General features: G+C 40.6%; 1 protein-coding gene across 2 annotated transcripts in view; it reads right to left on the bottom strand.

Annotated features, from left to right (window-relative positions):
- Window positions 1–13386, bottom strand: part of nwd2 (NACHT and WD repeat domain containing 2) — a 66208-nt gene that overhangs the window by 28253 nt on the left and 24569 nt on the right. For both annotated transcript variants that reach the window (XM_042512602.2, XM_088073809.1), the window contains exon 4: window positions 8835–8951. In XM_042512602.2, coding sequence (XP_042368536.2) covers window positions 8835–8951 — 117 coding nt within the window. The remainder of the gene's footprint in view (window positions 1–8834; window positions 8952–13386) is intronic.

The following is a 13386-nucleotide window of genomic DNA, read 5'->3' as shown; positions in this document are numbered from 1 at the left end:
AGCTTGTAAGTGGATGCCATATTATAACAAAAGTTGAACATTTTTTTAACTGTCAGCGCCCAGAAAAAAAAAGGTCAAATGTGCAGTGTCTCATCACGACATTTTTAGAATAGTGTAAACACATGGCGCTCCTAGGAAAAAAGAAAAGGCATCAACATAGTGTTTGTGGCAGTTGCTTCTCCCCACTGCAGTTGCCTAAATAACACGATATTGCAATATTGTAAAAACACTACAGCAACTGAGTTTGAAACAAAAAACAAGAAAATGAAAGAAATTCAAAGAAAGCACAGAAGAGACTGGGAGCAACGCTCACACACTCTTTAAAACCTACTGTATGTTATTGCAGAAAAAAACAGACCCTAAATTCTGCTGGCGTTTTCTGTGTCCTCACATATATATATCTAGGTCCCTGTAAAAATAAACAACAGCGCTCCGGAGACGACCTAGACAACCCAGAACTGTCACAAACGGGGATCCAAGTCCCTGATCAAAGGGCCCGCCGCTCGGAGCTCCCCGGTCCAGGAAACTGGCCGGTGTGTGTGGGGACCGGGGCTGCTGGGATGGCAGCAGCTGGCTCCAACAACTCTGAATGGGACTTCACTCTGTGGAGCTACTGTGGGCACAAAAACCGTTCATTCACCACCGAGACGGACGAGCAGAATATGCCATTAAAGATTTAACCGTCCAGATGGGGAGGACATGCAGTGTGGATGCATGTATGTATCTGTGGAGTGTGTGCGCGGGTGTAAAGAGTCTGTATCAGACCATCTCCTGACAGAGAAAACGCCTCGGGTCAAGATGCTCTGTTTGTATGTGGGTGTGTGTTTGGAAATCACACGGAGAAAGAACAAAGAGATGTGTGTGTGCGCCTACTTTCCCTCTGTGTGTTGTGTGGTGTTGGCCGAGGTCACTCGGGGTTAAGATGGTGAAATTGCAGCAGGGACAGAGGGCGGCGGGGCTGATGGGAATGAATGAAATCAGCGCGGCGTTGACGACACCGCGGCAAACACCAAGCCAGCAGCACAAAGGCAGAGAGCACGGCGCTCCTTTTCCACTCAGATCTGGTCTTTTCACTCCGGTTTAGTCTGATTGAGCTTACACGGTGCAGCCCAATATCACACAAATCTCACTGGGCTTTAGAGGCCGTGACATCAAATTTCACTCAGTACATAAGGACAAAAAGTGCTCGAGAAAGCACACAGACAGCCAACTTTATCTGCAACCAACTTTTCAGAGTGCAGGGGTTCAATACCAAAGTACTCAAGCAAGAAATTCTTTTATAATGTTGTAATATTAAAGCACCACAGGAAAAAAAAAGTGTGTGCATACAAGAGATGTGCTGAGAAATATTACATATCAACAAAATATAACAATACATATGCTTTATGGCCTTAAAGTGTTGGAAAACAAATCATGTGTCCTGCTAAAGCTCACATGACATACTCCATCACCCCAAAATCAGCATGCCAGAAGAGATAAGTCTGGCTGTATTCAGTTGCACGACTTGGCTGAAATTTGGGATAAATGACGTTGAAGCATTAGACCAAAGAAACTAACCCGATGCTGGCTGCCAACATTGCCATCACTGGGCCATTATCAAAAATGATCTGGCCCAATAGGTTGGCCCACACTTGTTTGCCGGCTGAGAATCGGGATGAATGACGCCCTAAAATCGGGCCAAAAATACCCACTGGGATATGCAACACACTTTTCTCTAGATGCTATAACAAATCTCTGCTTTACCTTTCTCTTGTTGCAACGTAAATCCAACACACCCTTCACTAGTTGCTAAAACCTTTATTGAATGCACCTGCAGCATATATCTTTTCCACCCTTCTGTAGTTGCTGCAGCTTATATCCAACATGCCTGCAACATATATATCAAACGCACCCTTCTGTAGTTGCTGCAGCTTATATCCAACATGCCTGCAACATATATATCAAACGCACCCTTCTGTAGTTGCTGCAGCTTATATCCAACATGCCTGCAACACATATCAAATGCATCCCTCTGTAGTTGCAGCAACATGTATCCAGCATACCTGCAACATATATAAAACACACCTTTCTGTAGTTGCTGCAACATATATCCATTGTATCTGCAACATATATCGAACACACTCTTTATAGGAGCTGCAACATATATCTAAACACGCCTGCAATATTTATCCATCACAAACTGTGTAATATAAAAGAACCTCTGTGTGTGAGGATGCAGCACCTTTTGATATCATATATGGAGCACCTTAATGTGTTGATGCTTTTTGTTTTTTTTGTGTTGTGGTTATTATTATAGTTGTTTGTTTGTTTATCTGATGATTGCTTTATACACAACGCATTTCTGAAAGAACAAATAAATATCTATTCACCTACTCTCCTCTAGGTCCTGCAACATATACCAAACTAGCAGAGGGCAGTCTTTTCAATCAGTCAGTGCCCCGCCTACTTTTTTCAGGTGTCTCACACTGACTATTCAGCTCTGCTGCAGACACGTGTTAGCTCTGCTGCTGTAACTGCTGATGTGGCATGTCATAGAGAAACTTGCCTGTAAACACACTGACTTTGTGGCTTTAAGGAAGCTTTCACTAGCAAGGACCACACCTCAATAGGAATTAATTTTAACAATTTATTGACGTGAATGTAGATTTGGTATAAACATTGATGGTGAATTATTGGGATGGATGGTTGAGTGCGGTGTGGGGAAGCTTCGGTGGGAATCCGCCGTGGCTCCCGGGCATGACAGATCCCCAAAAGCGTGCATTATATGAGAGAGGAAAAAGCCGATTTGAGATCTCTTAGGTCGGAACGGACGTAACGGTGATAAGCTTGAGAGGACCATCTGCCCATGATCTGAATAAAGTGTTACTCCGGTATACCGCTGCGGGAAGCCGAGGTGGCAGCTCCGATTCTGAAAGAATGTCCGGAGTGATGCGAGGGAGAGATGCCTGACAATGACGGGACCGGACGGAAGTGTTGGTGGAACCAGAAGCGGGTAACCACCTGGCCGGATTCAGATGCAAACAGAGGGTCATCTTAGGATTTTCTTTGTGATGTCCAGAAATGTAAGTAATTGGAGAGAATAAGGAAGGGGTTTAGAACTGATTGAATGTTAAAGTAGAAGACAGGAGTGGGTTGGCTAGATTAGTTGGTTTTGGTTCTTTTTAGGAATAACTATGGTGTCGTTAGAGAAAAAAAGGTCCGAGAGGCAGGCGTGCCGACGTGGATCATATCGAAGGGTCGAAGCAGTGAATTCTGAGCATCTGAGGAAACGGAAGAAGGCGAGAATGAACATTGCGTTTGGTTGACGTGAGGTATGCTATATCTGGAGTGGATGGTGTGGATACAGCGTGACAGCAGATCTGTGGTTAATCCATGAGCTGGCCATGACTACCGGTTAGGAGTTTAGAGATGAACGAAATGTCGCTGAGGTAGACTAGAATGGCCGTGGGTGATGAAGCAGGTTAAGGTGACGAGATCAAATGAAGGAAAAGTTATGTTACGCATGTCGTGAAAGTTGTGGAAACAATTCCAAGCCGACCGATATGGAGAGAGAGCTGCATGGGGACAGGCTATTGATGATGGTGTTCTGAGATTCCAGATCAGAGGCATGAAAGCTGGGTTTAGATGTTGAAAGGCAAGGTTGAATATGGAGGAACCGGAGTCGGGTGTGCGTCTACATGAGGAGCCAAGCTTCTGAACTTCTTTATTTATAATGTCAAACTACTGCGAGATTGTCTGAGTAGATGAGGACAGATAGGCGACTCCATTCATGGCCCCATAACATGGTGGCGACGATGATGGGGTAGATCTCAAAGAGAGCAGATAAAGTGACCTGGCAGTCTCCTTCCAACTCTTGGGGCCATTTGCCTACGAACCATCTTCCATCATAAAAAATACCCCAAAACCGGCAGACGGAGCCGCGTCATTGAAAAGGTTGACGTCCTGAGGATGAGACAGGTGATCGTCCCAAAGAAGGAGATTCGTTCCAATCGCCAAGCAGACAGAGCCAGTACCAGAGCTCGGCGTGGCTGGGCGCCACGAGAGAGACGGAGGCCATGAGCGACGGGACGGAAGAAGCGACAGGCAACAGATGAGAAAGGAAGCCCTCCCCTGGGGAACAATGCGGATGCAGGCTTCAAGGGTAAGCAGTAGAGGGCACCGGCAGCCCGGTGTCAAAAGCCCCAAGGAGAGTGAAGAGTTTTTTTTTTTTTTGGGAGTTTTCCCTTGGGTGATGTGAGGGACTAAGGGCAGAGGGATGTCGTAAACCGTACAGCCCACTGAGGCAAACCATGTTTTGTGAAAATGGACTCTACAAATAAAACCGACTTGACTAGACTTGACTTGACTCACCAGAGGCAGCATGTCCCCGCTTCCTATTCAGCACGGTCCGCCGGAAGTGGTTGAAGACGAACCGGCCCTTTAACACAGGTACTGACGTCATCGCGAACGACGGGAGCCGCCGCGATGACGTCACCCGGAAGAGCGCCGATGTTGACAGAGCAGCACTCAGATGTCAGGATGTCAAAAAGCTTGTTGTCAGTTCTGCGAAACGGTATTTCCCGCTCTTCGGAGGCGGCCGGCAATCGGGAGACCTCGCTGGAGCGTGGTGACGCCGCGCACATCGCTCGACGCGAGCCGCCGAGCCGGCAGAGTCAAGACAACGGCGGGAGGCCGCCACCATCCTCCGCGGCGATGGAGTAGGAGAACCGCGGCGGCGCAGGGCTGCACGGGGGCGACCGCGTCCTCTTCTTTCCGCTGAGGATGGCGGACCAGGAGACGCAGAGGAACCATCGGCCGAGCCGTACACCTGGATGGTGAGCAGAGAGGAGCCAGGTGGAACACGGACCAAGAAGGGAACCGAGGGGCCGGCGTCCGGTTGCACTGCCGAGGTCGGCGTCTCCGGCACGGACGCGACAGAGAAGTTGTCGGGGTCGGACCCTGAGCACACCTGCACGGCCAGATGGAGACGGTGAGGGCCATCGTCGCGGCTTCGACCGAACAGGTCGTCATCCGACGAGGACAGAGAGACGGGATCCATAATAGGGGCGAGTGAGCGAACCGCAGTCCACCGAGAGCGAAACTACGTGGTGTGTCGGTACGCGCTGGTGCAGAATAACGAGAACGAAAGGGGGAGATCGGGTTAGGAGGATATTTGAGCCGGAAGAGGCGCGGTTGAGGTGCGGTAGAGGTGTGGTCCTGCTCCTGAAACTCTGCTATAAAGCTTCACCTAAAAGGACTGTGTGTTTGTACCACATTACCCATGCTGCTTCTGGTGCTCCCTGGCTGGTTGTTATCTGGACTAAAGATACAATTTCAAGCCAAATATTGGGTTTTCCTGTCTGTGATGTCACTGCTCGGACCCCAGCTCTCTGCTTTACTTCACAAAGGTAAGCACCTACATTTCCTGCTTGTGCTAACTCACGTGCTGCTGTTTTGGCTCTTGTTTAAGTGTGTTTTCTGTGCTTGGTGATATCAGTAGTTGGCTGTTTTGTTGCTTTTCTGCAGATCAGCTTTTGGGTGATATAATGATTTTGCTAGCTGCTTATGTCTGCTTGTGTTGAATTTTCATTGTTGTTTATCGTGAATTTTAATTAATTCCTTGTGCTTTGGTTGTTGTTTTGCATGTTTGTTCTGCTGTTTTGTTGCTGTGGATTTATATTGTGGCAGGACACTAGTTGTTGATGAATTAATGAGCTTTATCTGGAACGTTCAACCACATCTCATGCTTTTCATTTGCAGAGTTGGTGCAATGCTAATGTTGCAATAATGCTTATAATAGCTGGTATCATGGTCTTTATCTCATGTGGTTACCATTTTGACACCCAGGCCAATTTGTCTGATGTCTTTCAAAAACCTCAGCAGAAGAAAATGAGCAACTTAACAAGACATGGTCCAAAAATGAGAAATACATTAGTTTAAACTACAGGAAAATAACCAGAAAATAAGCAATTTAAAAGTTCTTAAAATTATATAAAATGTATTTTTTTCTGTAACATAATTTTAAATATTAATGACACTAATTTAAATACAGTTTTGTGGACATTTACCCCTATTTAAAAAAAAAAAAAAAAAAAAATTACTCCCCTTTTACTCCCCCCATTGTTTTCCAACTAATTTTGAGGTTATTCTCATGTCACCTTTTACTAATTTCTTGAAATTTGTGCGGCATTTCTTGCCTTTTTCCCCTATGTTTTTTCAAAGAAATCAAACCGATTTTCTAAAGTAAAACGCGTGTAAAAAAAAAAGCTTGTGAAAGGCATTTGAACACAAGAATAGTGACGTCAATCCAGGTTTCAGAGGGTTAATTGGGGGGCGAGTTTGCTGTACTGAGGTTGTTTTATGCTTCTGACGAGTTGAGGAAGGTTGATGCTGATTATCAACTTTGCACGCACTTTGTTTCACGTGAATCCAACATTTTAAACGAAAGGCTTTGCAGCAGCCAAACAAATCAGTTTCTTTAATGCGTGGAGGAGTTGTGCAGAGAGATACAGTAATTTCTCCCGTTTTTGAGGCAGTTTTACTCATTAGCAGAATGCTCGTGGAGCGAGTGATACTCGGAGCTCGCTCCACTGGAAACAAACCAAAATGAATCATTAAGCTGCACATGTTTTGCAGTGAAAAGTGTGTTTGTGTGCTTGTTAGTGTGAGAGCGAAAGAGAACAACAACTTGTGAATGAGAGAGGAAGCAGTGCATGTAGGGAGGAGATTATGCTCCCTGGAGACCGAGGCTCCTGTCCTACCCATAATGCATTACGTCTGCCTGTGATCTCTCACCTCAATTTCAACCTCTAGAAACGGATCTGTTCCATTTGAATAATTCACCATCAATTTCTCTTCCCGTCTTCACTCCTGTCCTCAGCCCTTTGCTTCCTCTCGCCTGACTCTTTCTTTTTTTTTTCTATGTGGCCTAAAATTATCTTAAAAAGATCACTGAAATGTCAGCCGTAATTACGCGTCCTGCCACTGTGTCTCCCTCCTGGCAGAGGTCTCCACATAACTCATTCATACAAGTGTGATTTTAGCTTTGCTTGGATTTTCAGGATTTCCAATATTTTCGTTCAAGATAAGATAATTCTCATGCTTTTTATTTTTTTACAGTGAACATATCATCAACCCATTAACCCTCTGAAACCTGGATCAACATAATTTTTGCAAATTGGTGCGATTTCTTTCAAAAACATGGGAAAGATGATAAGCAATGTGGCAAAACATATCCGGCAAATGGCAAGATTTAGTAGATTTAGAACAAAAAAAGGAAGAAAAAAAAGAATTTAAAAAAAAGTTTTTTAAAAAAAGCATAATTATTATAATTCAATACATTACAGCACAAGTGTATGTACTGATGTACTGCATCACTAAATATATACTTTTTTTTTTTTCAATTCAATACCTTAAATTTAAAACACTTTTTTCCAGGTCATTTCCTTGTTTATTTTGTTTTTTTTTTTACTTTTCTTTAAAAGTAATTTTCCCAAAAAATATCAAATTAAATACAATTTTCTGCCATTTTTTTGATTAACTTTTTTGTTTAAATTAACTTTTAAATTAATTATAATAATTTATATATAATATGAATTAGAATTTAGAATTAATAACGTTTTGGGTCATTTATTTTTAAGTTGCTCATTTTCTTTTTAACATATTTTTGAAAGAAATTCAGCCAATGTGGCTCAAAGGGTTAAGCAACATGAATGAAAATACTTTATATATATATATATATATTACATTTTTCTGAAGTGATGACATTATTAGTATTTTCAGCACCAACTATTTGGGCATCACAATATGCCACTTGTGCATTTTCAATACTAGCATTGCAAGTCTTGCTGTCAAGCAAGCAAATTACCTCAAACACGACATGCTGCAACTTTTTTTGCTGCTTGATATAAATTAAAAAAATAAAATGAAAATAAAAAATGTGAAAAATGTGAAGTGAGACTGTCTTCCATGTTTGAAGTATTGTAATCACGTTGGCATGTAAGGCTAGGCAATTTAAAGATATTACATCATATCGAAATGTGAAACTTTATATTGTCTTGGATACCGGATATCGCTATATCATCATATAAAATAAATAATATTTTTCAATACTTTACCCGATCCAGCAACCAGTATATATAATGACCTAATTGCATCCTCCTCAAGTTATCTGGTAAAATTTTTGTATTTTTTGATGTTGCAATATGTAAATCCAGAACAAAATGGCTCATTGTCATATCATTGATTTGATTTTGATTAATTTAAAAAATGGAAAAAAGGAAATAGAGAAATAATTACACAAAAGCAGACAGACAAAAAAAGAGTAATATTTAAAGACAATGGAAAACAGTATAATTAACCAGCTTTTCTAATAATTTTGTGTAAAATCCTGTAAAATTTTAATTGGAAAAATATATTTTTTTCCAATATCGTGAGGCCACATCAACTACTATCTAAAAACTGTATGTGTAAAAAAAAAAAAAAAAAAAAAGAGAAAAAAAAGATTTAATGTCATTTACTGTCAACAGGAATAAAATCATTTTGTGATATCATGAGTCATTTCTCAAATGCGACCATGCAACAACTCATAAAAAGACGAGTCTGTGAGATAAATTAGATTTCACTCTTATTATGTAGTTTCACACAGATATTTGATCTCCAGGAGCAAACAGCGCGGGAACAATCCAGCTCTAATGCCACATCACAGCCGTGTAATGAAATACAGCGGGATGGTGGGAAAAACATTGATGTGACAGATCTTCCGGACAAAATGTGATGTGAACTTTGATAACATCCCAAACAGACTCATAAAATCCATTTCATTTCTCTCTGTAACTGGTGCGTATAATACTCACAACAAAACACGGCCCCGCTGAGGTCTTCAGACATTCCTCCAGGAGCTTCATTCGGAGCCGCTGCAGCTCTGGACTGTCCCACTCCTCTGGGTCCGTGCCCCAGTACAGATCCACCACCTGTAAAAGCATGGACCCACAGTCACTGTGCGTTCTAAAAAGAGCAAAAAAACCAAACTGTATTCAGTGTGGCACTTTTTTTTTTAGCAGAATCTTCCTCCAACACCTCAAAACAGTAAAGCTTTCCTTTTCTTTTGTGAATTATTTCCACTATAGACACAGAAAAAATAGCACATCGGCCTCCTTCAGCTCACAAAAGAGCAAGTAAAGATATATTTTCCTTTTAAAGAAACAAGGTTACACATTTGCTGCCTTACTGAGAGACACTACAGCTGCAGGATACATACACCTGCTAAACACCCAGTTTTTACAAGGACCTGACAAACTCTCAAAATCAACCAAATACATGCAGATCCATGCACACGCTGAAATGTGACAAACTTATGTGGCGAGGAAAAATACAAACAGTTATAAAGGAAAGTGTTACATTTAAAGGGTAACTTTAGTTTTGAAATTTTTTCATGTCTAAGTGACTAAAGGGTCCAGTGTTAAGCAAAAGTGCTGCTGCTGCAAAAAATGCTTTTAAAAGCAAAATCCACATTTTTAGTTTGGCTTTTAATTGATATTTATTTACACAGTTTTACTACTTCTTATATAATTTTATTATTTTTAACATATATTTAACATTATTTATTATTTTATTTTGTACTGTTAAACCTTTCATTTACCTCTTATTTCCAGTTTGATTATTTTACTTATTTATCTTTATTGTTGCTGTTATGTATTTATTTATTTGTTTATTTATTTATTAACTTTTAAAAAAATCTTTCTTTTTATAGGTTTTATCCTGCCTCAGGTGTTTCCTTACTTATTGTAGTTTCCTCAGTTTCAGATTTTAATGAGCACTGTTTTTGTTCTTGTTTTTCACGTTTTTATTCGCATGCTTGCCTGTCAGTGGCAAAATCAAGCACTTTTAGTGGATGCACATTGATGCATTTGCACCCAGTGGTTACATCGCAGCCTGTATCGCCGCTGATGGCAATATACTGGACCAATTTTAAAAAACTGTTGTTTCCATTAGTCACTGAGACACAAAAACACGACAAAATAGGGTCCAGGCTGGAAAATACTAAAGTTGGCCTTTAAGGGATTTTGAGAAAACCTGATGCCAAATTTTGGGTTATACAAAAGCAACAAAGTAATTAAAAAAAAGTTAAAATGAGGATCAGAGGGCTTATACAGTGAAATCTCAGCTGAACTAATGCCATGATTGTTTTCAGCACTGACTTAAACACACACACACACACACACACACACACACACACACACACACACACACACACACACACACACGCACGCCTCAGAGGGGGTCTCCGTTAACACATTCATCACAAGCTTTGTCAGTTCAGACAGTTCCAACTGTAAACACACCACAGAGAAACGTAACGAAACGCTCGTGCTGCTGCTGGTTTGGGCTCTGCAGTGACGACAACAGGCCCTCCTACCAGCAGAGTGTTCAGGGGCCCAACAACACGGGACATTATTCCTGATGGTTTATGCTGCTCCGAGGCTCGAGTTTCAGTCCCCCAAACACATAATTCTTCTCTCCTGCAGCCTAGGCCTGTTCTAGACATGGAAACGCTCTGCCTGCCTAAGTAATGTTAAACATCAGCGTCTTTGGCCCCAAATAATTCTCACCTTGAGTGAGTATCGTCACTCAGGCAGGGATACTCAACTTGTGTTGCCTGGGGGCCACTGTTGCAAAATAACAGGGGGCCAGGGGCCAGTCACAGCGGCCCTATATGTGTTTCTCTGATTTTTGGACATTTCAAGGCTTTTAAGATGTTTCTCTGATTTTAGGGCGTTTCTTGGATTTTAGGATGTGTCAAGGACTTTAGCATGCTTCTCTGATTTTAAGGTGTTTTTTCAGTATTTCAAGACATTTTAAGGATTTTAGGACATTTCGAGGACTTCGGGACATGTCAAGGGTTAGGATGTTTTTCTGATATTAGGGTGTTTTGTCTTGGATTTAAAGACATTTCCAGGATTTAAGGACTTTTCAAAGATTTTAGGTGGTTTTGGGGGTTTGACAGTGTTATTAGGATTTTAGGGTGTTTTTTGGATTTGGGGGCATTTTAAAGATTTTTGGACATTTCAAGGATTGTAGGACATTACTAGAATTTTAGGATATTTCAAGGATTTTAGGATGTTTCTAGGATTTTAGCATGTGTCTGAAATTTTGGACATTTCAAGGATTTTGGGATGTTTCCAGGATTTTTGGATGCTTGTCAGATTTTAGGGCATTTCTAGGATTTTTTCTGGGATTTAAGGATATTTCTAGTATCTTAGTGGCTTTGCTATGACCTGTTTTATTCACACTGGCACTTTATGTATACTAAAAGTACAAAAACAACTCCCACTGTGAATCACTTTAATTTTATTGTGAATTAGAAAATGGTTGGGGGGCCACCCAGCATCCTATCAGAGGTCATATTTGGCCTGCTGGCCCAGACTTGGTTATCATTGCCATGGTGCATTAAAAAAGCACAAATTGAGCATGTGTATCACATTTTTTCTCATTCAGCTTTGGATAAAAATATGAATAGTTTGGCATTCAAAGCAGTCAAAAAACTGAACCTGCTTGTCGCTATCGATTCTGCTGCTCAGTCTCGGTGACGGCAGCGTTTGAGGAGCAGAGAGTAGAGGGTATGGAGCAGGGAGGGATGAGGTGAAGCCAAAGCGAGGGCTGCTGACTTCCTTCATGCTCTGCTGCTCAGCAGACTAGCTAGCTCAAATGAGTTTAGCCTGGCACAATGACTGACACATCCGCAGTGTGGCGGAGAACAGCAGTGACTGGCAGTCCTATATAACCGGTTGGCGCTGAAATTGAGAGTGTGGGACTCTACTTTGACAGTTGGGGAGATATTAGCCTGCTTCCATTATTGGTGGGAGCAGCAGGAGGGCTGCAGATACACCTCGGCTCATCTGCTCGATTGTTGTTGTGCACCGGTGAGCAGCTGTGTTACTGTGGAAGGAGACAGATTTCAACCATAGCTGCACATTTCCTCCACAGCCCCGGAGCTGCAACTAACAAATACACTCATTATCTATTATTCCACTGGCTACAGGGCTTTTTATGGAGGGTAAAAAAATGACACAAGTATCAATAAATGCATGAATACATACAGGAATAAAACGAATGCTGAAATAAATATGAAAATAAAGAAATGTAGTTGTGCAAAAAATATTTGATTATGTCCTTTTTAGCTATGAACTTTATTTATGTACTGTTAATTATCATTTTTATCTATTTTTTCATGCATTTATCTACATATTTACACATTTATTTCAGCATTCATTTAAGTCATGTATTTTTCAATGTATCTAATTATACATGCAATTTATTTATTTATTAATTTTTCTGTATTTATTTATACCATATTTATTTATCATAATTTATTGACACTTAAGTCATTTTTGTCCTCTTTACATTCTTGCCTTGTAAAGCTTAAAACAAATCTATGTTTTCACACATGAATTCACAGGTTGCTGTATGTCTATGGATTGTGACAACTTCAGCCAAAGTGTGATTTATATTCCCATAAAAGACAGTTCATAAAACGAATGAACCAGTTTCTTTGGTCCGAAGCTTAAATATATTACATTTGAAAAAGTAGGGGTTTAATTAATTAAAAAAAAATATATATTTTCTGCCATCTAATTGTTTTGCCTCTAAATTAAAGTGGCAAAAAATGTTAATAAATTAGTTGATCAAATGAAAATTAATTGGCAACAACTTTGACAATGAATAAATGTTTGTCATTTTTCAAGCAAAGACATCAAATAATTGCTGTTTCCAGCCTTTTAAATGGGAGAATTTCCTGCTTTTCTTTGACATCTGTGATAGTAAACAAAGAGTTTCGAGCGTTGTTTGGACTGAAGATGCAAATTAGACTTGCAAAATACAATTTAGTTGACACTTAAAAGACTAAATGAAAGTAAATAATTAAAAATACATTTTTAGATGTAGCCCTTTCTAAATGATGTAAAACAGAGAAAAGTAACATATTTGATAGGCTAGAACCAGAGAATATTTGTCCTTTTTTCCTGTTATTAAATAACTAAAATGATTAATTGATTATAAAAGTTGTTGGAGATTTATCTTTTGTAGATAGATGAATAGTTTCAGTAGCACAACCAAAATAAAGATAAATCACATAAAAGTTGATGGGGGATAAAAAAAATAAAAAAAGACAACCGTCCTGATTAGGCCTCGTTATAAGCCTCTCCGTTATTCTGAACCACCAAAGGCTTTTACTTAAAAAAAAAACAAAACAAAAAAAAACCTCCCACTCACACACACACACACGATAAGCATCCCTCTGTGTGGTGGAAAACTCATTGCTTAGCACATCAGTCACCTTGTATCAGTGTCACTAATCTACTTCCAACTTCCATCGCACGTGTGCGGGAGACGGCAATCGGCCTTATGTTG

The sequence above is a fragment of the Plectropomus leopardus genome, chromosome 23 (assembly GCF_026936395.1).
Source record: "Plectropomus leopardus strain MGB_pleo_1.0 chromosome 23, ASM2693639v1, whole genome shotgun sequence".
Classification (NCBI taxonomy): Eukaryota; Metazoa; Chordata; class Actinopteri; order Perciformes; family Serranidae; genus Plectropomus; species Plectropomus leopardus.
This window is presented reverse-complemented; position numbering and strand designations above follow the sequence as displayed.